Source organism: Manis javanica, chromosome 10 (genome assembly GCF_040802235.1).
Source record: "Manis javanica isolate MJ-LG chromosome 10, MJ_LKY, whole genome shotgun sequence".
NCBI classification, from domain to species: Eukaryota; Metazoa; Chordata; class Mammalia; order Pholidota; family Manidae; genus Manis; species Manis javanica.
In genome coordinates, this window is record NC_133165.1 from 95,066,118 (window position 1) to 95,091,168 (window position 25,051).

General features: G+C 44.6%; 1 protein-coding gene across 16 annotated transcripts in view; it reads right to left on the reverse strand.

Annotated features, from left to right (window-relative positions):
* Positions 1-6,476: 6,476 nt before the first annotated feature.
* TMCC3 (transmembrane and coiled-coil domain family 3) overlaps positions 6,477-25,051 on the reverse strand; it is a 252,829-nt gene continuing 234,254 nt past the window's right edge. For 14 of the 16 annotated variants that reach the window (XM_037023026.2, XM_073213636.1, XM_073213629.1 and 11 more), the window contains 3 exons: positions 16,726-17,642; positions 14,716-14,851; positions 6,477-10,927 (listed from right to left, as the gene is read on the reverse strand). In XM_037023026.2, the coding sequence (XP_036878921.1) occupies positions 10,625-10,927; positions 14,716-14,851; positions 16,726-17,642 (1,356 nt within the window). In that variant the 3' untranslated portion in view covers positions 6,477-10,624. Of the gene's footprint in view, positions 10,928-14,715; positions 14,852-16,725; positions 17,643-18,187; positions 20,110-20,164; positions 20,246-25,051 lie in introns of those variants that run through there. The other 2 variants (XM_037023022.2, XM_017663671.3) reach the window with 2 other exon arrangements.

Below are 25,051 nucleotides of genomic sequence, written 5' to 3' on the forward strand. Positions count from 1 at the left end.
TTGAATGTTAGTAAGAGACCTAATTAATGTCCTGATTTTGATGATTGCATTGTTGTTATGTTAGAAAAACATCCTTATTTTCAGGAACTATACACTAAAATATTTGTGGGTGATTTTGCACATCAGATCGGCACTTATTCTCAAATGGCTCAGGAAAAATAGAATTATTTGTATTGAACATCCAATTTTTCTCTTTGTAATCATTTCAAAATTTAAAAAAAATTTTAGACCAATACAATCTATTCACATATAGAATTAAATATCCCTAAAGATATAACATGTGTGATTATATACTATGTATCTTATTTATGCACCAATAGTGTATAAACATACTGTCTATGTAAATATACAGCTCTGGGACTGGAAACAGACATAGACCTCACGTGCTGAATGGGAGGCTACAAAGCCCTGGAGTTCCACGAGCTTCTGTCAAGATGACCCGTCTTGGAGGGGCTGAGGGACTGCAGCTTGGGGGTGGGCCCCCTCCCCCCATAACATCCAGCCACCCAATTCTGAGATCATGGCTTCCAAAATCCTAGAAAATTCAGAAGTCAAATTCAAAATTTCCAATATTTAGCCTTCAGAAATCACTGAAATCCCAGTAATTCTCCTATTTCAAGATTCCCCAAGGCATGTCATAGAGAGCTTGGAGACCCTGACGGTGGTGCCCACCACGGCCCTAGGGTTCCGAGTCAGACAGGGAAGGGTTTGCCGTCGGGTGTCACCCGTCCCTCCACACCCTAGGTGCCTTCACGAGGGAGGTGAGGGGAGTGTGGCCGCTCCTCCTGGGTCGTCGTGGGGACGGAGTGACATAATCACAAAACCCCCATGCCCTGTGCCTGGTAAATGACATGGTCAATGAACAGGAACTGTTTTTCTTTATCAGTTAAAAGTTGGTGTTTCCTTGTTTTGATTCTAGAAATGCGGTCACCGTTTTGATAAAAGTGAAAAGTACAGAAGCCGGTCTGGGGCCGGGCTGTTGTGGGTGCTCTGTTTTTAGCCAGGGTGGACTTTGGGCCGCAGTAGGGTTTTATGAGACCTGCTTAATGGCCCCAGACTTCCTTCTGGTTGGGGGTGAGGGCAGAATGGCTGGGTGAGGTAAAGGCCGGTATCAGGAAAGTGACGTGGAAGGGACACCTTCAGAAGCAGCACTGTTCCCGCGAGAGATCATCACCTCTTTGCATTTTTCGGGTAGGAAGTTTGAGTAAAACCCATCCATATGCAACAATATTATTGACCACCTGCTGTCTAGGAATGGCCGGTAAAGAGGGAAGACACGCGGCGCCAGCCGCCCAGGGCTCCCGTCCAGCGGGGAAGGGAAGGGGCCCACTGGCAATCCCACCCTCACACTCTGTGGCTCCCTCACTCAGCAGCACACCCGGCACGCGGCGAGGTCCTGGGGAGAACCGGGCGAGCCAGATGTGGCTGGGGCCACAGGGACCTCGCCATCTCCTACGGGAGAGAGACACCAAACAAACCCTTCCCAGTCCCTGGGATAAAGGGATCATAACCGAGCATTCCTTATGGAAAACAGTCAGGAGGGAAAGCATGTGGGCCTCACAGAGCTGACCTGGGACAGCACCCTGAAGAGCACCCTGAAGGAGGAAAGCCAGCACGGAAGGCAGCACCTGTGCATTGCTCAAGGGCGTGAACGGCAGGTTCAGGCCAGAGGTGGGGGGAGCCGGGCAAGAGGTGGGCACTGAGGCTGGGAAGCTGGGCTGGCTCCAGAACGTGGAGGACCTTGCGGGCTTCACTGAGAAATCTGGACCTGACCCTGTGGGCAGTGGGGAACCACTGAAGGGTTCAAGCAGTGGAACAGGGAGACCTGATTTGTACTTTAGAAAGCTCACTCAGGTAGGACATGGAGGGTGGGGGCAAAACTGAGCCCCCAGGGGACCTCTGGGAGGCTGCGCCAAGTGCTGTGGGGTGACATGACTATGCCCTGAACCGTGGTAGTGGTGTGGGATAGAGTGAGGTGGGCAATTTGGGGGGTTATGTAGGAGGCAGGGTTGACACGACTTGGTGGTGCTGGTGAGAAAGAGGAGGATGGCTCTGGGGGATGCATTGAGTTGGGGAGTTGGGGAGCACAGAAATGGCAGATTTGAAGCAAGAGCAAAACAGTGAGGGTGATTTTTATATTTTGAGGTGCCCAAAGGATATCTGTGTAGAGATAAAGTGTAAATAATGGAAATAGGGGCCTGTGGCTTACAAACGAGGTAGGACCTCACTACATAGAGATGGTGACATGATGGGTAAGTCACGGGGGCCTGTATGTAGGGGTGAAATGGAAATAGCGCAGGACAAGAAGACTCGGGTGTTAAAGAGGTAGGGGATCCAGAGGAACGGAGACAAGGGAGCACCCAATGGGAGCAAAATGCTTGCGACTGAAGGCAGTGTCATGAGGGCATAGGACACGGCAGTTCAGGGAAGATACAGGCCACAGAGTATGCAGCAGAGAAGCAAACGGTCATTGGTGACCCCACTGAGAAGTTTCAGGCGAGGTTTGGGGAGCAGTACAGGTTTTAGTGGAGTCAGAAGTCCTGGGAAGGGAGAGCAGAGACTGTTTCATTAAGAAACGTGGTGCTAAAGGGGAAGAGAAGGAGTAGAGAGCTGTGGAAAGGTAGGACCCAAAAAGTGGGTGTAGGATAGCAGCCGCATGGCCATTGGTGGAGGCTGAAGGTATCTATGGGGACAGGGGCATGGATGGCTCGGCACTTGGTGCTGAGCAGCATGCTTTCAGGAGAGGGGGGGAAAAGCTAGGGGACCAGGAGGGACCAAGGGAAGAAAAGGAAGAGAAGGGAGCTATTGGGGGCACCCGTCTGATGAGTGGGGTCCCTGTCCTCTGTGGAGGGAGAGCTGAAGGGGGAGGAGCCCCAGGAAGCGGTGCTCTCCCGCCACTTGCTGCAGGGGGGCCCCCAGGCCCCAGGTGGTGCAGTTTCATCAGCTGGGCCTTTGGGCCTGGGCACGGGCCAGGGGTCTGGGAGCAGAGGCTGCCAGTGAGCAGCTCCGCAGGGGCTGGGAGGAGCCGGCAGGGGAGGCCACATGCTCAGGGCTGTCAGCAGTGGGGTTACTCACTGCTGACTCAGACCCAGGTGCTCATTTGCATGTTATTCATTTCCAGTCAGATAGAGCAGGAATACAGGAGCATCTCATCCCCTTTGCAAGCAGAACCTCCCCAGATCTTTCCAGTGCTCTGGCTACTGTGCCGAGTCCCTCTGACCTAGAAGCATTTCCACTTTACAGGGCCCTATTCAGTCATGCCCACATGGTGGCTGTGAACTTAAGCTGGAAAAAAAACCACTCAGGAAGTTCATTTCCTCTCTGAGAACACTGAACTAAGTTTTAATTTTAAGTTAAATACTCAGAGCACATCTCTTACCCCTGCAGAATAGTATATTTTCATTTGTCATGTCTCCTCCCACCAGAATGTTAGCCCCATGAGGACTGGAACGTTGTTTTGCATCCCTGTGCCTAGAACAGCGCCTGACACATTGTAGGTGCTCAATAAACCCATGAAGTGACTACAGGCCCTGTTCCACACACTTTCTGTAAACCTTACAACCCTAGGCATTCCTAGTTTAGGAAAGGGAGATTCTGGGAGGTTAAACATTTCCCCAGGTTGATCCAATTGCAGGGAATGGGAAAGCCCCCAGTTTCCGGTTGGACTTCTCACATGCCATACAACAGCTCAGAAAAACTATTCGTTTATTAGGTGACCACTCCTATTAAACTGATTCTTGCTTACGCCTGATAGTGTGTATGTCCTGCCTGTGGCCTCAATTTTTTTGGGGGGGTTGGTGGTTCCTGTCTTAATAGTTCTCTGTTCCCTGTAGCTCAGGGGCTGGGCTTCAACCACAAGGAACTGTGACAGTGGAAGAGCAGTCAAAACCACTTTGCAGAGGAAACAGCCAGTGGAAGCTTGGCAGCATCTTTGCGTGTGATGTGGATGGTTGAAGAATCAGAGAAGAATCAGGCCTCTGAGAGTTTCTTTGGCAAATGGAATCCCTTAACTATTAGTGCAGACCAAGGCATTACTTCGCTTTCTTTCTACTACTCAGTAGCTTATGTTTAAGCCAACAGAAAATAAAAAGACTGCTCCCCAGGGCCTGATAGAGCAACCACCAATGAAACAGAGGCCTGCATGGCTGACGCTGCTGCCCATTAACTGCTTAGTCAAGCTAACAGCATGGCAGGGGAGTCATTCTGGCTGGCTGAGCAAGGAGAGAAATTTCAGAGGTAACCACCACAGATAGTAGCAGCTGCCATGGAGCCCAGTGCAGACGCCGCCAGGTACTTCAGCATCTCAGAGCTCAGCAAGACTGCTGACAAGGATTCTGCCATGGCAGCTGCCCATCATACAGCCCAGGAAGCTCAGGAAGCCAGGGACAGTGTGGAAGTTTCCTTAATGAATAGCCTTCCATTCTCTCTGTCCACACACCTGTCAGCCCACGTCTCGTCAAAGATCCAGGATGTCGGCTTTAGGTAACTATCCCCACCGTGGTATGCCATTAGCGCAAAGGTGCAAATGAGCATTTGCAACCACGATATTGACTGTTCCAGTCCTGGGTCCAAAGTGGCCCTTTCTAGGGCTCCAGGAGAGTCATCTACCTCTCAGGAACAAGGAGCAACTGAATCACTAGAAGGCAATTATTGCTCAATGCCTTAAGGCAGTGGTTACCAGTGTAGGCTCCAGGTCACACAAGCTTGCTGCTAGTTATTTTGACACTCTGAACCTCAGTTTCCTCCTCTGCTAAGCAGGGATAATAGTCCCTATCTTATTGAGTGTTGGAACAACTACATTTGATATTGCATTCCAAGCATTTGGCGTAGAGCACTGTACATTGTAAATGATCAAGGAATGCCAGCTGTCATCCCCCATCTACGAAAACCCAGAAAGGAGCTGCTTGATATCACCACGGACCTTGTGTGTCCTAGACATTTCTGTATCTCATAGTCATACCTATTAGGAAAGTAACTCTCTAAGTAAGGCTGCAGATAATCTGTAATCTTAAAACTGTGAATTAAGAAAAACGATTATGAAACACTATATTAGGCTTTATCAAGTGACTACAGACATTCTTGGGTGTCCAAGGAATTCTGGGAGTCCATTCATCACTGAAAATCAGAAAGCATTGCTTTATTCCATAGCAACATCTTTCATTATTAGCTGGAACCCACTAATCAAACTCTTTTTCCATCTCTCTTTCAAGGAAGTAAAGACTTGGTGTTCTCCCTAAAACAATATTTAGGAATACACTGGGATGGACACACATTTCATGTAATCACTTCCATTTTCTTAGTCACATCTTCAGACATCAAACAACAATGGGTAGGCAAAATAACAGTGGAGTCCCACAAGACTTTCAGAGAGGCAAATATGCTCTACTTTCTAGGGCAAGGAATGTGCTGATGTACTTGCAGATTTTTCTGTCACCTAAGTGTTCTAGTTATTTTGTTTGTACAGGGTGGGTGCCGATGACCAGTGGAGAAAACTGTGCCGCACACCAAGTTGACAGGAAGTAGAGGCTAAAAGGGCAAGATCAGGAAAGCCGAAGGCAAAGAGAGACCTGGTTCCCTCCCTCACCAGCTATGACCTCAGGAAAAGCACACGGCCTGAGCCTCAATCTCATCCATATCAAGGGGACAATGGTGCCTACATCACAGGACTGGGGTTCCTATTTCAGAGGGGTTACTGTGCTATGAAAAGAAAGGGCTTTGTAAACACCAAAGCCCTATACAAGTGAGAAAACCCCCTCAACACACTGCTTCCGCCAGAGGGCTCTGCCCACTCCCCTGCTGCCTGCTGTGCTGGAACACAGCAGCACTGGTGTTCCCCTCATTCTGGTCTTTCTCGCTACACTTCTGAGGGCTTCTGCTTTGTCCTCAGCATCCCTCCACATGTCCCTTTTCACACTAGGACCCACTTCCTGGCATTCCAGCGACTGTGGATAACCAGCTTCTCCCTCCCCAACCAGGGCTCGAGGAGTCGGCCACACATCACATACTGACAACTTTCCAGGAATAGACTTGAAATTGTTTTCCAAATTGATTACAGGGGCAAGGGAGGGTAGACAGGTGGAACACAGAGGAATTTTAGAGCAATGAAACAATTCTGTATGTACTATAATGATGGATAAGTGTCATTATACATTTGGCTCAAAGCCACAAAATGTACAAGAGTGAACCTTAATGTAAACTATGGGCTTTGGGCAATAATGATGTTTCAGTTTAGGTTCATCATTTCAACAAATGTACCCTCTGGTGGGGGATTTTGATAGTAAGGGAGGATTTTGACACATAGCCTGTGTGGCAACAGCGGGTATGTGGAAAACCTATACTGTCTGATTAAGTTTGCTGTGAAGCTGAAATTGCTCTAAAGATTAAATCCATCATAAAGAATTGTTTCTACACACACACACACACACACACACACACACACACACAGTCTACTATTGAGATGGGTCCTGACCAATGTGAAAATTTAAGAAATCTAAGTCTTTATTTAACATCAAAGCTAACATCAAATGTTTATTTAAAAAAATAATGGCACCTGCTTTGAATGGGGTGACATTCTACAGAGAATTTAGGCTGACATGAAAGGATACAGTATCCCACAAAATGGAAATTCTACAACAGACCTCACAATAAACATTTCTAGTTTCTACTTTCAGAGCCACTAACTACTGACTAAACATTCTCAGCACAGGATATTTTGCTGAAACATTTCTCTTAGGACAAATACAACAGACATGTTTCAAATAAATTAAAATTGTAATACATAATCATTCCTAAAACGATCAAAGTACTTTCCAACTGCTTACAAACAGAGAATTGTACTGGCTCTAGAAAATTATAGGTTAGTTCTGCATTATATCTTCTGGGTTACCAAATTCTTGTTAACTGTACCATTTTTTAAAACTTCTTAACTACTTAATAGGCCAGTCTCATTCTTTTCAGTGATTTATCCTTGTAGACCAATTCTTTAGTTAGCCCATGTGCTAAAACAACTTCTTGAAACACTTTTCTCCAGATCAAGCCCTGAATTTGAAGTAATGCCATTTCATCCTATACTTTCATTCCTCAAAATTATAGAAATATGCAAAATAGGTTGCTTAATCACATATGTTCATACTAGTAAGTATACTGAAATGGTTTTCCAAATCATTACAGCTATGTTAGGTTCAATACAAAAATGTTACCATTTGATGCAAAATAATTTGATATTTAAAATCCAACTAAAAAGAACAAAAGCAATTGGTTGCCTTGAGGGAATCTAATTCCTGTCACTATTATTAGACCCATAATCAAACCTGATATGCTAGAAAAATGGCAGGGCAATGAACACACAGTGGGAGAATATTTAAGTGAAAACAAGGTGAAAAAGCAGGAGAAGAGCTAAATTTACATGGATGCTAACTGACAGAGGTGGTAATACCTCATGGGCTGACACGGAAAGGGGAGGAGTCTCAGCAGATTCAGTCCTTCAATAGAACACAGCAGTCACATAAGCAAAACCACTAACAGTATATGCTAGGAACTTGGGACCAATCCTATTCTCTGTCCAAAATCAGCAATTGAGTATGTTTATTTACTGTTTCATTGTGGGTTTGAATTTTTTGTGGGGGAAGGGAGCTGTTTTATTCTGGCTTGATCATACCCAAAATATAAGCTAGAACAAGCTTCAAAAGCCATTGTTAGGATTTTGTCTTGTCCTCAGCAGACTAGCATTATCTTGGTGTTCATGAAAATAGTATATCACAAAAAAATCCAGTGCTGGCAGGCAAGGTCCAGTACCTTAAATCACTCAGTAAACTCACTGAGATCGCAGGTACTGATCTACCCCACAACCAGTTTTCATCTTTAGGAATATGCAAGATGCTTACTACCAATGAAAGGTGGGGAAAAGAATTTGCTGATTTAAATACAAATAAAATAACCAATTTCAGGATATGCCATGATTAGCTCACTAGTTTTAATTGTATATTTATAGAATTGTATTTAATCTCCTTATGCAGTGAGGAAGACATGCAATGGGAGGGTTTATTCTTTAAGAAAATAATAATATACTACAGAGAATAAAAGTCTCCTTGGAGTATGTCATATTATTAAAAAGCTTCATGAACTTTCAACAAGACTCTGAAATAAATATGCCATGTAGGTTGAACATTCCAAGTGAAAACAATGTTATTTGATATCTAATGAGGATCACTGGAAATACGAATTCTTTGAGAAGAATTTTCCAGCTAGTTTCCATCAGTTTCTGTTAACAGCTCTAGACTGGAGGGAGAGGAGTGTGCCACGCTGCATTTCCTTCACTTCCCTGGCAGGAATTAGATTCCCTCAGAGAGGAGACACATTGATCGTAGGTCTGGGAAGTGTCAAAGCAAACTTGCTAGGCTGAGTGACAGAGTGGAACGTGGCAGCATGAGGAGAAGGCCATGTCTTCTTGGACCCTCCTGGAGTCCTTAACCTCAAGGGCTAGAAACCTCACTCATTCTCTCTACACCAGCAGCAGCATCTTCATGCACCCGAACCCCTGGCATGTCCAAAGTGTCTCAGAGAGATTCACAGAAATCAAGGGGAGCCCACCAGGACCCAGCTGGATACAGAGGTGTAGGTTATACCCAGCCCTCAGCTTACGCGGAGTCCGATGCCCACAGATAGAGGGGAAAGCTGGCCATTAAAATATAGAAGTAAAAGAAAACACACCATCTTTCTCCTTCCTTTCCCTGGATCTGGAACACATTCTCTCCCCTGGATTTGAAGGGTCACAGTGCCTTTACAGCCAACTTGGGAAAACAAAGGAGAGCCTGACAGTAGAGGGGACACAGTCATGACATGGGGGTGGGACTAGGAACTCCCTCGTCTCTGAATCTAAAACACTTTTATCACCCAAGACTTCATGAAATGATGATTGTTGTTTTAAAAATCTGGTATTTGATAGTGGTGAAGGTCGCCTAAGTTTGTGAATTTACTGACAACCAATGAACTATATAGTTACCAAAAAGAAAGCTTGAATTGCATGAGTCTCACACTGGACGGGTGGCTAATGCTGGACTACTCCATTCTCTCCAACCATGGCACACTGTCACATTTTTCCAGGAGATTTCCCTAAGAGCAGCTGCTTGCAAAATATTGCACTTAATTTAAATCCAGGCAGCTTAATGCTTTCTGGAAGAAAGTGTACACTTAACATGCATCTTTACGCCTTCAGATAACAGAGGGGGTGGTGGGAGGAGGGGCTCAAGTGGATTTCCATTAAAGTCTTCTATATTTTTGTTTTTGTTAACTGCACAGAAAAATAGATTTAAAGGGAAGTATCATCTGGGCTGAAGACAGTGAATGGCATTCCCCTAAACTGGCCAAAGATGTTAACTTTTGAATGCTTTCACTTCAGTGGAAGTGTGACTGCTCTCTTACCTTAGAATTTATGCTCAGTAAGGTCCTAAAAGACAGATAACAACCTTGGTTTCAACACTGGGTCTGATTTAGTTTATTTCTGCAGATCTTTCAGGGTCCTAAGAGGATGCTGTCAGTCCTCATCCGGGTGAAGTACTCCCACTGACGCAGTGGCCTTCAGTGAGATCCCGTCATAGCTGCCTCTGCCTCCAGGGCTTCTACCTTATGCACTTCAGTTTTATAAACTATGACTTCGTTGTCCATGAAAAAAAAGAAAAAAACCAGCAACAGGAGCATCATTTGTTTTCATTTGCCAAGTGCTCTGTAATCCTGCACAGACCTGGAAACAAAGTGAACCCCATCACAATTCAGTTTTGCCCAAACACAAACCTCCAGAGAGGTGCTTATAGGCCCTCAAACTAATGGTAAAGCCATAGTTGGATAAGGGGTTTAGAAGCATTTCTACATGCTTTGAAGGCAGGGCATTCATAGCCACTTAAGATGAAATCAAGTGTGCAGGTCCCTGGGTATAAGGTGGTGAAAATCAGGTTCAAAAATCCTCATGTCTTACCATTTAAAGTGCAACGGAACATATAAGTTAGGCTTTTGATAGATCAACAGGTGTGTTATAAGATTTCCATGTTATGGAGGGTCACACACAATTGATCACTGTGGACACTAAAAACATATAGGACCTATGGTCGTCTGTGGACAAGCAGGTGGATTACGTGGGATTTACTGTCCTTCCACAGGCCATAAGTGCTCAGCATGGCCAACACCTGGGCTTCCTTCCTTCCCAAAGTCGAGGCACATCCTTGCTGCACACAGGACTTGGAAACACAACTGCTAGTGACAATGAAGCTCACTTTTGAGAGAGACCTAACAGAGACTTAAAATCTCATTTCTTCTGGATCACTAATTATGCCAAGTGCTCAATAACTAGAGGTTTACCATGCTTGGCATGTCAAGTGGGCAGGAGCTCTGGTCTGATTAAGGCAGTGAGCAGCAAGGGGACAGCTCTGAACAGATTTATGTTATCCAAGTACAGGGACTGAGCTGGCAACTGCGACCAGGGTAAGAGTCCCGTGGTTCTTTACAATGCACAGCCCCAGGCCGCCCTGTCACCTTTAGTCAGCAAAATTGTCCATTTCAAAATTTGGTAGTATACGCAAAGTTTTCTTTAAAATGAAAACGTGAAAGAACTTGAAGACAGGAACCAGAGGCTTCATCCTGGTATGATGACCCTTTCTATGGCGCACAGAATATGGTCCCAGTTTTTACAAAATATTGCAAGAAGAGTCACAGCAAAGAAGGTGCCCAGAAGGTGGAAGCGGCTCTTCATCACGGGCGAGACAAACTTGGCGATGGTGGACACGCACACTAAGACCACAGTCATGAAGGCCAGGATCACATTTATGCACTTCCCCAGGAGGACTTTGGCATTCACAGTGTCCGTCTGCAGAGCCTGCTGCTCTTGCTGGTGGAGCTCCAGCTTAGAAATGCGAGTCTGGCAGGATTCCAAGGCTTCCTGTGGGCAAGAGGGAGAGCGAGGATCAAAGGCTGTTGAGACCGTGGGCAATATGTGGGGCACATGCTGGGCATGCACAAAAGCCTCCCAGCTCAGAGGGCTTCACGCCTGGGTGGCTTTGAACAGCCAAACTGACAATGATGCTGGCGGTGATGATGGACAAAGCGGTAAAACCAGAATGCCAAGGCTCATTTTATCCTATTACTCATACACAAAATGCGCATGTGCACACAACCGTAGGCTACCACAGATGAGGAATTACAACTGAGATTCTTGGCTCCATGTATATTTGAAATAAAGTGCATAAAGTATGGGCATCTGTTGGTACCATCAGGGACAAACCAGAACTGGGGTGAGGTTCCATTTCGTCACAGTTGACTATCTGCAGCCACGGAGGAGGTGGTGTCTCCAATGGCTAGTCCTTGTTTCCGTTGTGCAGAGTCCCTGTGCCTCCATTTACAGACTACGGAGGATGGAAGGAGAAGGGATGGGACAGGACTGACCGTGGGGCAGCTCTGCTTTGTCTGCTCTTTGAAAGCCATGTCACTCAGGACACTATCCAAGGCTGCATGTTCTCCCTAGACCTCCTTCTTCCCAGGCTTCCGTTAAGACACAGATGACTCCAAGTGTACCTGGGGCCCGGTCATCTCTTCTGAGGTTGACTCAGACATCTACATGTCTCCCTGACATCTCCATCTGAGCTTCCTTAAAAGCACTCAAATGCAACACGTCCAAATGTGGATTCATGTACTGCACCTTCCTGTGCTCTGCCACTAGCCCTGCTTCCCTTCTGGTGTTCCTTCTCAGAAAAGAGCACCCTATCCACCTGGCTCCTCAGGTGAGAAGCCCGCGAAGCAGTCCTTGGCAGCCCTCTCCTCCAGCTGGCATGCTGCCCCCTCATGCAGCCCGTGGCATCTGTCTTGTCTGGTCCACTTCTCCACTCCCGCAGTCGCCTCCCAAACCTAAGCCACCAGGATCTCTCACCTGCAGTAACTCTACGCTAACTTCTCCACACACCCTCTCATTCCTCAACCCCAGGAATCCATATTCCATACAGCAGCCCACATCTACATCACTCCTCTTTGCAAAGCCTTTCAAATCTTTAACAGTGGCCCACACCCAGCCACTCTCTCCTGCCTTAATGCCAGCTCCCTGACTTCCGCACCATGTTCTGACCATACTGGCTTTTTCAAGTCCTGAAAAGGAACATGTTCTGGGCCTTTGCACATGCAGTGTACTGTGCCTGCAACGTCTGCCTCCCCACGCCCTCCCTTCTCCACCTGTGGATCTCCCATTCACCTTTCAGGTCCTAGGGGAAGCCTGCTAGGATACACCAGACTAGGTCAGGTCTCCCTCTAGCCCTCCCCTGGAAAGAGGCCAGCTTCATGAGGAGGGGCCCTAGGCCCGCACACCGCAGGAGAAGAGACTGGGTGCCAGCAACAGAATGGGAGGCTTGCGAGAGAAAAACCCTTCACTTCTTGGGAGAAAAGGGCCTACCAGGAGGCAACAGAGTGAGTCCCTTTGAATTCACTGGCCTGCTGTCTGACTCCACTGCCACTGCGTGTTTGGCCAATTAAAGTAGTTGTCTTTTCAGGTTTAAACAAGCATAATGGCTCCAATATTGACTTTCCTTTCTTCTGATGAATACACTCTATGGACCAAGGAGCAGGGTTCTCAGCTACCATAGTTACTCTCATCTCATAGGCTACCAATGAAAAAGGTAAAACTTTTCCAGATCTTCACATTCTATGAAGTGCTGGTTTCTGCAATCACAGGCATGTGTCCGAGAAATCATGCATTCCTGTCAACTCCTCGAGCCTGTGTCCTCCATTTTAGGCAGGGTGTGTAAAAGGTGATAGCACAAGACAAAGGATCAACATTTTAGGCCAATTCTTCAACTTTGACTGGGTAGGTGAATCACATATATAAATAGATGTAGCCTAGAGTTGCCTTAGACTGCTACCCGTTTTTTTGCCAAAAGAAAAATCCAAGATAATTAAGTAGTGAACTGCAAGGAATTTTAGTCACAACATCCACCGAGAGAGATTCAGTGGCACAATCCTTAATACTTTCTTAGGTCCAGTACTTAGCCTACTGGAGATAAGAACACAGGAGAGGATTCTTCCAGCCTTTTTAATCAGAAATTCAGGGTTAAAAAAGCACACACACAAAACTCAATTGCTTAAGACAGCAAGACTTTTGCATTCAAGTGCAATAGCCACCTGCAGGCAACAGCCACTCTCCCTGAACTAGCCCTTCCCATCGTGGAGGCCTGCCTGTAAGAACAAAAGCAGCAAGAAATAAAGATGAAGTTGAGCAGCCCCTGAGGAACATGGCTATACACCAATGTCATGAAAAGAATGGCCACAGCTATTTTCTGATTGCCCGTTACATGTCAGGCAACCATTTAAGGATTTTACATGAATTATCCCATTTAATCCTCTTAACCACCTCTTGAGGCAGAGCTCATTAATATTTCTACCTTCTAGATGATGAAACTGAGGCACAGAGAGCTAACATGCCCAAGGTCACACAGGAAGCAGCAGAGCCAGCCTCTGTCATTAAAGGGAAGACCCTCCAGTCCCTCACGCAGATGTCCTCTTTGCACTTCTGAGCCAGAGGTGAAGGCAGCAAATGTTGAAATGGAACTCGGCTGAACTTTTAAGCTCCTCTTGTGAAGTCCCTCCCTTTATCTTACCCATGTTGGATGTTAACTAAACTTACTGTGGTGATCACTTCACCATATATACCTCTTTCAAATCAGTGTGCTATACACCTTAGACTAATTCAAAGTTATAGGTCAATTAAAGCCAAAAACAACACTCAGGAAGCCCAGAGTTGTTTCACCTCAGTGCTAGCATCACATTAATGCTGGAACATACCTTTGCTTTTACTGATCCAATAACTCCCTTCCTTCCATCCACCCAGCTCATACCCATCCCTTCAAGGCCCACCCTCTCCAGGACATTCATTCATATTCATCCCTCAAGGACTACTGGTGAACCTTTGTTCAACTCACTTAATCTCTGTGCCATCGCCTCTGTATCTGAGAAGTGGGGAGGAGAATGGTTTGGAACTAATTTAAGGGGTTGTTGTTAGGAGCAGATGGGGAAAGAAAGAGACATGTAAAGTGCTTTACTATTGCTTGGCTCATGGTATACACTCAAGTGCTTGAAATTCTTACAAATATCAAAGCTATTATTTTACAGATGAGCAAACAGACTGAAGGTTTGTTCAGGGTCACTCAGCTGGCAAATGGCAGGCCTGGGACTGAAATCCAATGTTTGACCACCGAATGACCAACTGTTCACCCAGTTCACAGCTTGCTGGGCACCACACGTCTGAATGCTGTGGCTTTCACAGTCCACATCATATAATTCGGCCCTTGTTCGTGTTGTTTTGAGCTGCTTAGCAGCTGAGCTACTTTTGACTCCCCACCCAGGGAGTAAACTTACTGAAGGCAAGGTTTGCCCATGTTTTAAATTTTTAAAAAATTCTGGTGATGATGGAGAGGGGAGGGTGTACAGGTGATGGCTGTGGGTAGGTAATGAATATTTTTTAACTACTTTAGGCAGAAAATACAGAGAGAGAACAGCTTCTTTGCTCAGTGATTCTGTCACATGAGTGAATGGGGTTGTAATGTGGAGAAGAAATGCTGTGCAAAGAAAATGCTTTGCTCCATATGCCAGAAATCCTTTAGGACTGACAGGTAATACACTTAAGTTTGTTAAGTGAATGAAAGGCTGGTAAGAGCCCGAGTGAGTGTCTAATCATGAGAAGAAAGGTACCTGGATGTCCCGCGCACGCTCATAGGCCTGGTAGGCCACTTTCTCCTCGATGCTGGCCAGCTCCTGCTTCAGGTTGGCCGTTTCATGCTGGTGCAGGTCCGTCAGATCATGGAGCTGGTCTTCCAATCTCTCGTACCTTTGCAAAGACAGGAGCTGATTCTGAGCGTGACATTTCAAAGGTCTTCCAATGGCACATTCTAGAAGGACAGCCTTTCTGCCTCACCACCACCAGTGCCTCTTGGCTTGTTTTCATCCCCTGACACACTGTGTTTTCAAAACAATCAGTCTAGCTGTGTGGGAAGATGTTTTTGGATAACACTGAATTCCAACTCTAGAAAGGAATGGTCTCTGTAGTCTGAACTCTCTGAACTAGTACTAAGGGTTCATGCAGACCAAATCTGGCTCTTCCACCCACTGCCCACACAGTGCCTGCCAGCTTACGGCCACAGCTCTCATGCGTCAGAGCCATAAGGAAGGGATCATCTTCTACGCTGATGCCAGTCCTGTATTCCCCAGGGCACACTGATTCTGAATACTATTTCAGCTCTTGGAACATAAGGGCCAATACAAAATTAAGCTCATTCCAAATTAAAGATGGCTTATCAGGTGGAAATTCCAAAAGTCTAAATCTGAAGTAAGAGAAGTGTGAAGATTCTCATTCCCACCTCTTACTCCCCACAAGCCTGTGAAAATAGAGATGTCATCCTATTTGCAAACTTTTAATGTTTACTTTGAAGCAGGAAACACTATTTAAGGAAGATTAGCCTGGGATGACTTCAATCAATGCCAGTTTTAGATGCTTATATAGGCCACATGGTAGAATGATATAAAAAAAAAGAGAGAGAGAGATCCTATGTCAATTATACTTCAATAAAAAAAGAAAAATCCTTAATACATATTTAATTATTATTTTCAGATAGGACTTGATAGGTGCCTAATGTTGGTTAGTGTTACAAAAAGCCTCTTAAGGTAAGCAACATGCAGTGGTTGACTCGTGGAGATCACAAATGAGAACAAAAACAAAAACTGTCCTGAATCTACGTAAATGGATAACATTTTGTTCCAATGAGTACTAATTACTAGTATTTTTAGAGTCCCAAGCTATTCAGATGGAATGAAAGTCAATATTCTCTGGAAAAGCTGTGACTCAAATATAGTCCTTCTGTGACAAGGATATCACAAAGATGTACACAGAAGGTTTTAAAAAACTGCTTCATAAAACATGAGAGCTGAAAAGAGCCCCATTTCTAAATTAACACATTTAAACTATGTATCAGATATAAAAACAACCTGTAAACTAAATTTAAATGTAATAAGCATTTACTTTTTAATCTACATATTTATGACATTCATTTAGACAAAACTTTTGGGGAATCTTTTTATTGGGAAAATGGTAGAAAATCACCTCATATTTGGGCATAAAAATTTTTTATTAGCTTTTACACATAAAAGCTAGCCAGCCTGACTTTTAAAATTAGCTAATATAACCCACAAGATTTGAATTTATACTTTACTCTTAAGATTGCTTTTGAAACTTCTTCTAAGGTAAAAAGGTTAATGAGCAAAATACGGTACATAAAAAAGTGAACTGTATGAAGGCTTTGAGATTTATATACCAAATAAAAATCTACCTTGTTGGCCAATGAATTTGTTTTGCACTTTTCATTTATTATGGGGGGAAATCAAATACAGATCTTTTAATTACTGTAATGACAGTTTAAAACAAATCCACTGAATCAGGAGCTTAATATGCACATGACTCACAGACTATACAGTAATATTTTAACAGAGTCACACATATGATGTCTTTCTCTAAACTGTCAAACTCTAAGTCACAAATGACAAAATTTAGAATCATGAAGTACGGAAAGAACTATTGATTCCTAAATGCCTTTTGACCATATCCATATTTATGGAAGACACAACCAGTAGCAAGTCACTGTCAAGCAGTCTCTCTGCAGTTAATGACTCCCACCGCTACAAGAATTCCAAGAGAATAGACAGAAATACCTGTATCTCTCCTCTTGCAGGGTCTGAGAAATAAAACCATATTCTCTCTTAAACTGCACCTTCAGTGCCTCGATGTCCTCGGCCAGCCGGGCCTGGGTGTCCTTGATCTCCCTCAGCTCCTCCAGGATCATGGCGAGCTTCCCCCGGCTGTCTGGCAGGCCAGCTCCGCCCGCCCCCGAGGACTGGTTCCCGCTGCTGTCGGCGGAGCCTGACGTGCCGCTCGAACACTCGTCGTCGCTGCCGTACTTAGGTTTGTTCACAACGGTGGCGCTGCCCCCGTAGGCCCTGGGACTTGCCTCGGGCCTAAACTCCTCTAAGGAATTTTTTAAGTGGGCAATATTGTCGGCACTGCCAAACTTATTCCGGATCAAATTGGCAAACTCCCTGGACTTACTGAAGACGAACACAGGCGGCGTGAGGGAGACCCCGGGCATGCCCGTCTTACTGCTCTCCATGCTGTGGGGGGCCGTCCGAGACTTCGCCTGGGCATCTTTCAGAGAGGGCTGGATGTCCTTCTGGCTGTCTTTGGAGATGTCCTTCGAGCTTCGGGAGGCCCCGTTCTGTTCTATCTCCCTGAGCTTCCTATGATACTGTTCTAACTTCTTCTGCAGCTGGGCAATGGAGTGGGCTGATTTCTGATTCTTCTTCTCAAAGACTTGCTTGATACGGCCAGCCTGCTGCTTGTCCGCACTGTTGACCAGTTTCAGATACTCTGCAACGTTCCCATCGCGGGACGTTTGCTCGATTTTTATCTGCTCTGTTACCTTTAGAATTTTCTGTTTCAGGCTGTCCGCACTAAGTTTGACCTTGTGGAAATCCAGTATGCCATCTGGTACATCAAAGTTGAGGTTGGTGTCTGACCCACCTCGGCGTATGTTCAAAGGCAGACTTAGGGTGTTCATGTCATGACGTTCTACCTAAAGGGGACGGGGAAGAAGAACTTTTTAAGATATGAAGCCAAAGGGACAGTTGCTGTGATACACTCTGAACACACAATAGCCATTAAGTCCTGGATTTTCAAACTGTAAGTATTCACAGGACAAAAACTCCCCTGTTCTCTCCAGTTAAACACAATACAGTCTAACTCCTTCCTACATCCACGTATACTAACTGTAAGATTCAGATTTCCCGATTTCTACCTGATTAACAATAATCAGCTCAAGCTGGCTGCCAAGTAGAAAATGTATAAAGGAATGAGGTTACTGGTCAGTGCCAGTTTCCCAAAGTGCCCAGGTAACTGGGATTGCACACCATGCCCCATTTCACTGTAAATTTCACATTGCTTGTGAGATATCTAAGAAATTGTTCTTGCCTTCTGGCACTCAGGCAGTTTAAGTTATTTAAAAAATAACTTGTTATTTTTTTTTTAAATCCTGCTTGTTTTCAGTACTGAGAAGTTCACCACAACATTTGAGAAGACAGAGGTTTTTATACCATACCAAATACTGTAATAAGTCATTACCTGTTCCTTCTTTAATTCTCAACCCCACTGCAGCTGGCCATCCAACTCCGGAGTCTCATTCCCTTGCAGGCCGCCGGGGCAGGGCAGCCTCATATACAAAGGAATGTTTACACACAGATGGCTGGCTGACTTTTGGCTTACTTTAAAGTTACAACAATGCTTGGCATGTCCTCAAGAGCCCAGGTTGGGGAAAGCAACAGCATTTAAAGCTCAAAGCAGTCAATCTTACTGCTTGTCAGCAAATCTCAATGAAAAATGTTTGATGAGGGTAGAAAGTTGGAACCATTGCTAGGCCACACCTTTCAGCTTTATAGCCCTAGCTCTGCAGGATAAATTAAGAGCCAGCTATACACATCATCACTAGATGCCCGTACATCCCTGAATTCAAACTGAAATTCTGTATACGTGCTTGGAAGAAAGCTGTGAGAGACCTCAATTTAATCTGCACTTGGTCCTGAGGTCTACCATACGGCACAGCTCAGGGAGGAGGGCAAAGGTTCATGGGTCACCTGGAGTCAACGTGCATGTGGACTGTGTGGTTCAGGAGCCGGATGTTCCAGTTTGGGCACCAACATTAACTGGCTATGGATTCATAGATAAATCCAGTCACATCTGTGGGGTTTGAGTTCCTAGCTATGGAGTAAGGAGACATAAATAGACAATGCAGGGCTAACACTGCAAAACCCATGAAATGGAATTAAAGGTTTTTTTTACTGTGAGATGATATCACAGACTAGTCAAGACTCTGGGCTCTGGAGACAGACTGTTTTGGTTTCCATTTGGCACAGCTCTTAGGAGCTGTGTGATCTTGGAAAAATGACTTAGCCTCTCTGTGCCTTGGTTTCCTCTTCTGTAAAATGGCGATACCGTTCTTCAAAGAGTTGTGAGGAACACATGAAATAATGCTCATAAAGTGCATAAGGAATTCCTGGTATAGAGAATGGTTACAGTAAAGGTTTGCTATTGTTACCATCGCAATTTCATTTAAAAAGGTACATATGTAAAAACTGAAAGGTGAACAAGCTCCAAAGTATTAACAAAATGGTTATTGTTACACAGTGGGGTTAAGAGGAATCATTCTTTTTATTACACTTTTGTCTTTTCCAACTAAAAAAAAATGAACATGAATTATTTGGCAAAACAGATGCTGTTTTAAAAAATGACTGCTAATAAATGATCTTTTCTGTTCTTCTGGAATTACTTGGCTCTTATTACCTTACATGAAAAGCAGATCTCCAGCATCCTAATGAAAAACCATTCCTAATTATGTTTTCCTTCTGACAGCAGAAACATTTCCACTGTCACCTCAATGTTCTGGAACAAAGGCTAAGGAAAAGCCTAAGCCCTGGACAGACACCAAAAGCTGACGCTGTGCCGTCCTGCAACAATCTGGGCCCCAGCACAATGTCAGTGTGCTCGCCTTACTCCCCAGGATGCCAAACACAACTCAGTCATGGCCTGGGCTGCTCCCACACAGTGCTCAGGTCTACAAACAGGGCTGCCTCCCATGACATTTCATACTTACCCCTGAGGGCTCCAGAGGGACATCAACAAAAAGGGAAGGATAGCTAATGCAGAGGCACACCACCCAGCCCCCACCCAGGAAACGGGGGCGGCCGGCTCCTGTGAGCACCAGGAGGGCACGGACCACAGCAGGAGCTCCTGAGGCTCTGGGGGTCACAAGGCAGCCAGAACAGAACGTGCAGGGGCATAGAGAGACAGCAGAAGTGGGGTATGGGTAACAACCACCTGCCTTATCCTCAGGCTAGACACAATGAACCTTTGCTCATAGAAAAGCTGCTTGAGCTCAGCCATGTGAGGAAAGGGTCAGGTCCTTCAAACAGGCAGTCATTTCTCAGGCAGGAGAGGGTGGTTTTACAGATAGGTCCACAACAGAGCTGCAAGTACCCAAAGGTACTTGCACATCTTTGAGGCCTAAGTGTCCCAGTCAAAAGAGCTGACATTCAGTACTCTTACCCGTTTTAGCTGAAATCTAACTTCAGGTGTAGAGTCAAGGGTTGTTTCTATGACGTGCCAGTCAGAGTGTGCTAGGCTTTGCTGTGGTGATAAGAAGTGCAAAAGTCTCAGTGGCTTTAAAAAAAGGTTTATTTCCTGCTTGTGCTAACAATTCTACTCTAAATCAGCTGAGGGGCCCAGGCGGCGATGTAGCCTCCACAGTTTGGGATGCTGCCTGGGGCCGTGGCAGAGGAGCAGGGAGCCTGGTGAGTCCACCCAGAGAGACAACCGTGGCTCCCTCCGCTCCCTGCACTGGCACCACCTGACTTTAGGGGAGGCACAGGACAGAGAAGTACAATCCTCCTGCACGCCCAGGAGGAAGAATGCCATGTGAGTGACATGGGTGCTATCTTATTTGTTCAAATTCTGAGATAGGTTCTACTTATTAACATTTTACAAATGAGAAAACTAAGCACAGAGAAGTTAAGTGAATTGCCTAGGGGCACACAGCTAGTAAATGGCAGAGCTAGGATTGAAATCCAAGCCATCTGTCTCCAGAACCTGCCTCCCTAACAACAATGACTGAGTACTTTTATTATGAGTCAGTTTTTTTGTATTCATATATTTTTCATATCAGCCCTGTTTTATGAGAAAAGCAAGGTTTGTAAAGAATATATATGTTTCTTGAGGCTCACAGATAATAAATAGCTTTGCTGAGGCTCAACTCAGATCTATGAAATATGCAAGACTTTGCAAGATCTGTATTAGCTCAGCCACCAACCATGTGAGAACCCATCTGCGGTGTCCCTAACACGGTCATCCGGGCTTGTGGGAACACTGCGGGTTTGACTCAGACTACTTTGTCAGAAAATTCGCCCCCAGGTTGAACTTGAACTCATCATCCATGTAACTTCCCTTCCACAGCCCTGCTGTGGCAGGCTGTAGTCACACCAATCTCAGGTTTGGTGCAGCCTGTGAAATCCACTCCGCTTCATCCATGCTCTGTAATATAAACAGTGATTGAGGCAAAATAATTTTATGAGGATAAGAAAGCTTATTACTTTTACAGAATCATGTCCACACATTTACAATCACTAAGAGAAGAAAGAGAATGAGAGAAATGGAAGGTAAAAATCAGAAAAGTAAGACAAAGGATCTGTAGAGAAGCAGCAAGACAAATCTAAAGGCCTAACAAGTGACGGGTTGATATCTGGACACATGGGAAGGGACATTCAGTAGATAAGCCATGGTTTTCCTGGGAAGAAGGGAAGACACCCCTGCATGTGCCGGATGATGAGGAACTGAAAGAGGAACCTTTGTATATTCCACCAGAAGAGCCTGAGCTGTGAGTGTCTGCTCCCCCGAGTACGTATGACACTACTGAACCATCTTCCCTCTTGCTACCCTGTGGTCACTTGATGCATCCTTGCAAAATGTCTCACCAATCAGTGAGCATGGAACCAGGGAAGCTACTGAAATCACTGGGTCCTGGCACCAAACGCTTGGTTTTCTTGCTAACTGAGCTAACCTAAACTGTAAAAACAACTCTGAAGGCTGGATAAGCATCCTGGTCATGATATAACTAATACATTCATATGGACATCTATACAGAATATTCAATATCTAAGTTTTAGAAGAAAGTGACTTTCCCCTATTATATGCTAGAAATAAAAATATATTAAACACCTTCACGTAGCATCCAAAGGGATATTTTATTAGTAAAGTGTCGTAGTAAAATGTTTGTTCTAATTTGTTTAGACAAAGAACACTTCCTTTCCTAGTTCAAATTTGACAACAGTACACTCTGAACTAGGTTCAGCGTGTACAGAACAGGAATTGAGTCACTAGTTTTACATACAGGTTTTATTTCCCCTCGTTCTTCCTCTTAGCATCTCTGACAAAAGAAATTCTGTAGCCTCAAAAGGTTCTATTTTTTGACTGCAGGTAAAGTAAATCTCATTACTCTGGAATTAAGGACCAGTGGGAACAGGGGCTGGAATACATGTGCCTTTGATAGCCCAATCCTTTATCCAAATTAACAGAGTGAAGGAGATTAGGCGAAGTGTTTAAGATTCTCAAAAAGAAAATTTTCAAGCATCTTCAAGCACTTACAAACACTTGATACTGTAATCAGGAATAATTATCTTCTAATTAAGCATCTACCAGGCAACAGTGGGGTAACCCACTTTGTGTTACATGCACTAGAAAAAAAGCATTTCTTCAAAATAGCTTATAACTCACACTTTCAATTAATACAGACTAATCCCTTACAAAATTAGACCTCGCAAAGATTTGCTGTATATTGTATCATCTACATAAGAATTAAAGGAGGAAAAAGGCTAGTTTAAAAAAATATATTAATTGTGCCTTGAGTGGTGGAAGGAGGCGGCTCTGGTGCTGAAAAGCAAGAGACTCCTGCTTAGTGCCAAGTGCAAGGACAGCCAAGGGCCCCTGGGAAGGGACTGTCGGGTATGTGAGGCACCTCCCAGGAGGCCCATCTCTAAGAAGGGGAAGGAGGCCTGTGTACCTCAAAAACACGCAAGTTTGGGAAAGGGAAGTGAGCACCTGACTGGTGCCCCTCACCTCTGTGGGCCTGTGCCCTAAGAACCCGGCCTTCTTGCAGTTCCTTCTTGTGGGTTGATTTGGGATGGGGAGTTCTGAAGAAGAGGAAGCAGGAAGACCCAATTTTAGGACTAAATGTGAAATAAATGTCATTGTGGCTTTTAGTTTCCATACACAGAAGAAGCTGAGGGAAGGGATGAGTGCAAATCTCTGAGAACTAAACTAAGGAATCTGGACTGCCCACTTGCCTGGAGGGCTGAGGAGAGGTGGGAATACCACGTTCCACGCCTGGAGAACCACCGCCCAGGGATTGAGGGGGCAGACGCAGCTCTAAAGGAGGAACAGAAATGGGCCTCCGAGGCCCTAGGCAGTGAGCAGAACAGAATGGCCCGTCCTAGCAGCGGCAGCCCCAGAGGCAGCCTTCTCCTTTTCCTACAGCATTTATTCACAGCCTCTCTTACCCTCAAAACACCAAGCGTAGGCATTCTTGGGAGAGACATGTGCTTACCCTAAGTTTCTGAATGATAACTACAAAGCCAGCACCGTCCTGCCATCTTCCAGCACATCCAGTCTGAACCAGGTCTTTGAGGAGTCCTCAGCCCCCTCTTAGACACACACAACAATGGCTAACTTCATACGAGGGGCCCTGATCTGCAACAGAAGTTAGACCTTCAGAGCTGGAAGAACTCTTGGAGATCCCATTTGGCCTAATGCCTGTTTTAAAGAAGCAGCTTGAACACAAACCCAAAGAACTTTTCATTTCAATCCATGCTCTATTCATTATATATCGGTGTCCTACACAAAAGGGAAAGTGATTAGTGTACTAAGTACAGCTTCTTAGATAAACATATCAAGTGAATGTAATAGTCACAGTATGATAGGGATGTCTATCAGATAACAATAATTATGTTTCCCTTTTTGCCTTGGATGTTTGGAAGCTCAAAACCAAACTTAAGAGTAGCTGTTAGACGTGGTGATTAGCCCTTTTGCTTTCCCCTCCTTTTTTTTGACATTCAGATATTATTGCTACTCTAACCATATTTTCCATGTGCCTTATCACAACCTGACTCTTAGTGAAAAGAGGTAGGTGTACATTAACCTATAGATGCTAGATAGGTCATCCTGCCTGGAGATGAACACTGTATTCTCACTCCCATATGTAATAAGGGGAATGGGGCCAAACACATCCAGCTCATGAACTGGCATGGCTACTTCTATCTCCCCTTGTCATGGCACCCAGAGAAAGCCATACCAAAGGTCACAACTTGACTCACATCCTTTAAGAAGTTGCTTAGTAAAACTGAGCCACAAACTAGCACTTGGCCCCAAAGTTCATTCCCAGAGCAAACCTAAGCCCCACGATTAAGTCATTCTCTGCAGGTCAGGATTTAGTGTGTTTTTGATACTAAAACAAATACTAAAGGAAAGATATGTACTGGATACTTTACAGTATAGAATTTTGTTATAAATGGGTCAGAACACTACTAGTCATCAGACAGGGCGTAGAAATATCATACTTAGTTTCGAGGGAATAGAAGGAAAACATACATATTTATTTCTTTCCCTTTTGCAACACTGAAGTTATTTCCTCTGAGAAATTTTATTTTTTCTAATGTAAGCCAGAAGTAGTATCACCAAAGAGCAAATAGAAATTGAAAGCCACCTTTAGGTCTACCAAAATAATAAATAGCCTTACACTAAAAGAAAAAAAATTTAATGTTCATGAAAAGCACATTCAATCAACATTTTAGTATTCATGTCTAGTATGGAAAAACAATCTTACTCTTAAGTTGTGTTGGGCCTTCAAATGAGGCCAATCAATATAGAAACTCTGACTTCTTGGGCCAAATAAAATTCTTTTTACAAGATAAATCAGATCATGTCCTGTTCCTTTTGAAAACCTTTGAAGTTCCTTAAGTGTGAAATTATTAGTAAAGTATTGGAAACTCTCTTGATCAGGGTCCTACCTTAGCCAGATCCCAGTAGACTTATCCATAATGGTATTTTGAGCACATCTATGCACCAGGCACTAGTAAGGATGGAGCTTTGTATACACTCTCATTTAGTCCCCCAGCTCCAAGAGGTACATGTCACTATCTATGCTTTATAGATTTGGAATGAGGAGGCATCAACTAAGTTGTGATTACTGCTAAACACCAAACCAGAATTTGTACCAAGGTCTAAGCTTTTAATCTTCATCTTATTCTGTTAGCCTAAAAAGTCCCTGAATACTGCATGCACTTTCCTACTTCTGTAGGTCAAGGGCCTGCTAGTTCCTCACCCTAGTGTGGCCTCCAACGCTTTTAACCCCAATTACCATTCAAGGACTGACTCTTCCACAAAGCA